This window comes from Penaeus monodon, chromosome 25, assembly GCF_015228065.2.
Source record: "Penaeus monodon isolate SGIC_2016 chromosome 25, NSTDA_Pmon_1, whole genome shotgun sequence".
Classification (NCBI taxonomy): domain Eukaryota; kingdom Metazoa; phylum Arthropoda; class Malacostraca; order Decapoda; family Penaeidae; genus Penaeus; species Penaeus monodon.
Genome location: NC_051410.1, coordinates 16,175,994 through 16,179,596, shown reverse-complemented (window position 1 = coordinate 16,179,596; position 3,603 = coordinate 16,175,994). Strand labels below are relative to the sequence as shown.

The 3,603-nt window shown below is 40.8% G+C and overlaps 1 protein-coding gene across 1 annotated transcript in view; it reads right to left on the bottom strand.

Moving 5' to 3' along the window:
- Nucleotides 1-629: 629 nt before the first annotated feature.
- Nucleotides 630-3,603, bottom strand: part of LOC119589331 (E3 ubiquitin-protein ligase UBR5-like) — a 6,191-nt gene continuing 3,217 nt past the window's right edge. The window contains exons 7-11 of the mRNA XM_037937951.1: nucleotides 3,441-3,595; nucleotides 2,976-3,255; nucleotides 1,830-2,781; nucleotides 1,391-1,592; nucleotides 630-677 (exon numbers count right to left, since the gene is read on the bottom strand). Of these exons, the coding sequence (XP_037793879.1) occupies nucleotides 630-677; nucleotides 1,391-1,592; nucleotides 1,830-2,781; nucleotides 2,976-3,255; nucleotides 3,441-3,595 (1,637 nt within the window). The remainder of the gene's footprint in view (nucleotides 678-1,390; nucleotides 1,593-1,829; nucleotides 2,782-2,975; nucleotides 3,256-3,440; nucleotides 3,596-3,603) is intronic.

Below are 3,603 nucleotides of genomic sequence, written 5' to 3'. Positions count from 1 at the left end.
TATATATAGGAAAAAAAGTTAGTGTCAATTACAGTATAAATAAAATGAGAAAATTCTGGAAAATTGTAAACACTGACCCCAAATCAAACTAAACGAAAAGAAAAAAGCCAAGAAACAAAAACCCTCACTCATTATTCATGGTCTCCAACCTGTGGGGAGAAATTGTGATATCTGGTCGGAGGCCCTCATTGGTCTTCGTCCCTGGGGCTGGGCCCTGGCAGTGGAGCTTAATCTTCCTCCCCCGCTTCATCATCCTTTCCCCTCCACCACTTCCAAACAAGCTTCATTGGGACACCACTCCTCCTCAGCTGAGGATATGAGGATAATGGCTCAACCACCATTTCTGTGCTGCTTGCCACTGAAGGGGGTTTATTTCCACTTCAAACATCTGCCTATCACAGAGGCTTGTTAATGGGAAAGACTGCTATGTAACCCGTTACTTTCTGATATATAACCTAAACTATATTACAAAACAAAGGAGTTTCAGCAGAGGTACCACAACATATTTTCTAAATACCTTGCAGCCATGATTGCCATCCACCAGGGGTTGAGGTGAGGAGGAAATGTGCAGGGCGGGCCTCTTGACATAGTGAGGCGTACTGGCAAAACATAAGGGCCATCTGCCAGCATCACACAGTCTGTTTCACTGCTTTACTGGAATGATTGGACTCGAATACCTGGTGTAAGAGGTATTTAATAATTAGGAGAAAAAACCTAGATTTAATGACAAACACAAAAAACCAATTAATATAGTGAGAAAAACCATACAATCATACTCCAGGACATTAGGAAAAATCAATTTAAATAATATCTCAAAACAGAAGTAAAACAACATGGTAATCGTAATGTTGATACATGTAGCAAGGGTACTGGTGTAGAGCTGCCTGGGCTTCTTTTTTCCAGCGTTGGGCATCATTTCAATGGCTAAAATAACAAAAGATCCTAAACTCACTGATTGCAATTAAAAACCTCCTGGCCACCTGAAAATTGATAAATAAGTGGACTGTGACCTAGAGCAACAGAAAAGGAAAAAAATAGTAAAACTGACAAATTTTTCAAGGACATATTTCTTTCTGGGTAGCAGTATAAGGAGGTCTCCGTTTTTCACCTTTTTCTGCTTCCTGCTTTCGTCAGGAATTGTGTCATTGTTGCAGCTCTCTGATCAACGTATTGGATGGAAGCAGTCACCATTTGTTGTCAGCAATCATCTCCCTATCATCGTCACTACGTAATTAGTGTGCTTTAAAAACTTTGAGATTCCTATGCTCAACCTGGAAAAGGGATTCATAACAGCTGAACAAGTGATTACAAAACAGGAAATAGAACACAACAAATATTTTCACAAAATTTATACAGTATAACAGATTACCCTATTAATGTTTTTACTTACCTGAGTTACTAACTTCACAAGCAAGCAATAGGTAAATTTGTCCAGGTGGGTTGTATGACCTTGAAACTGCATGAAATTAATGTCATCAGTGGATGCAGAAGAAGGAGGACTTTCTTCCTTATGACCCGTCATGATCATGGCTCTCACAGCTGCCCAATCGTTCAGCAAACGTTCAAGTGCTCTTCGGCTGAACTTGGGTGTTCTAAATCATGGTCAGGAAAACCTCCCATGTTCACCACATAGGATCATGTATTCGATACGGTAAGATGGATGTGATGACGGAACGGACACCTGAAACAAACCATGATTTAATTTAAATTTAATAACTACTTACAATATGATCTATTTAAAATACAAATCAATTATTTAGCTAATGTTTGGTAGATATGTTATAACATCATTTTACCAATATATAAACAATAATAAGTAAGTAATGTACTTAACTTTGCACCCACTGACCTCTGTTTCAGTGACCTGCCGTCCAACAGTTTGTACCAAGAAAAGGAGGAGGTTTTCACCCCTACCATTGGATATGTTCACTAGATCTGTCTCAGTGATGAGCCTTGACAACAGGTCAAAACGTGCAGTCTGATGGCCAGACTTCAGAGCTTTGCATTTACATTTTTCCCAGCAATCACAATAGGCTGTTGGTGAAGTTTTCTTGAGCTTACAGTCATGCCCTTTGTGGCACACTCTTGCACATTCCGTACAGCAACACAAGGAGCCAACAAGGCCACAGGTGCGACACTCAAATATGTCTTGATTAATATGTTCTGCTCCTGTCCAAGTGAAAGAGCAGGTGTCATTATAGCACAGGACATGAAGCGGCGAGTCATCTGGGTTACTGCCCCTTGGGAATATCATTTGCATGACAGCACGTCTTTCACTCTCTGCATCAAGAGCACTATCATGAGCCACCCTGTGAATGACATCAAAAAGGATGAGGGCTGCCTGATATGCCCGACCAGAGACAGCCAGCATGAAGGGAGTAAAGCCATTTGAGTCACGAGCAATGAGCAGGTTCCTCAAGTGCGGTGTTAGTGCAGGGCTGTCACAGATGGTTCTCAGAATAGTAAGAGAATAAGATTTACGCTCAGCAGGGTCTGATGTTCCCAGGTTGGGCATGCTTGGCCCTGGTGTGGTTTTGGAGGAAGATGGGGTCATGAGGTCATCCTCTGGCCCTGCCGCACTGGCTGTATCACTGAGGGTATCAGATGAGCTGGGTGGCCAAGCAAAGCTACCCAAAATAGGATCTTTCTCTAATACAGATTCCCCTTCTGTCTCTTTGCTCGTAACTGGACAGCAAGTAGATATACATGCATGCAGGATGTTGCGGTTTCCATCACACTTTTCTTCTACTATTCCCTCCGTTGTTAAACTCGTCATACCAGCTAGTGATAAAGAAAAGTTTGGATTAAACCCAAATACATCATATCCTTTAACTTACAACTTGATATGGATTTAAAATCTCTCTCCACAATTTTATAAGGCATGATAATTCTATCCAATAACTAACTTTCAATAACAGTAAAAATTTAAAAATTAAAGTAATAACCATAGCTTCACAAATATAAATTTACATTACCTCCATTGTCACTTTCAATGACAGCCAAGACCTGCCTAACACCTTCTGGATCACATCGCAGGATTTTGGGCATCAGAGTTTGTGTCTTGAGTGCCAGCACCAGTAATGCAACATGGTTCTTCTGGTGAGCACCAGCCCCATGCAAGAAATGTGTGGCTACACCTAAGCATGAGACCGGAGGTAGATCAGGCCAGTGAGGGTCCTTGATAGAGTCTACACAGTCTTTGCTCAGAGGGTAGATAGTACTATTACCATCACGAAGCACTCCGACATTTTCACTCTGTGAAATGTTTAATCACTTGTGTCTTACTGAATACATTACTATAACAATACCTTCATATTTTTTGTATATCACTCTTCAACAACAGACATTAATTTCAATCAATACATCTAAATGAAATGTAAAAATGATGCTCATCTTTCAACTTTATCAAGGAAAACAACTGGAGTCTCATCTCAACAAACCTCTCCATTAATGGTAAGTGATATGGCAGATGGTTCTGATCCCATGAATGCTGTACTTTCAGTTGGAAATACACATTCCTGCTCTGATTTCCCAGAGCTGAGATTGTATATGACATATGTCAAGCGGCTACCATTCCTGACAATGGCGTGAATGCCTGGGGAT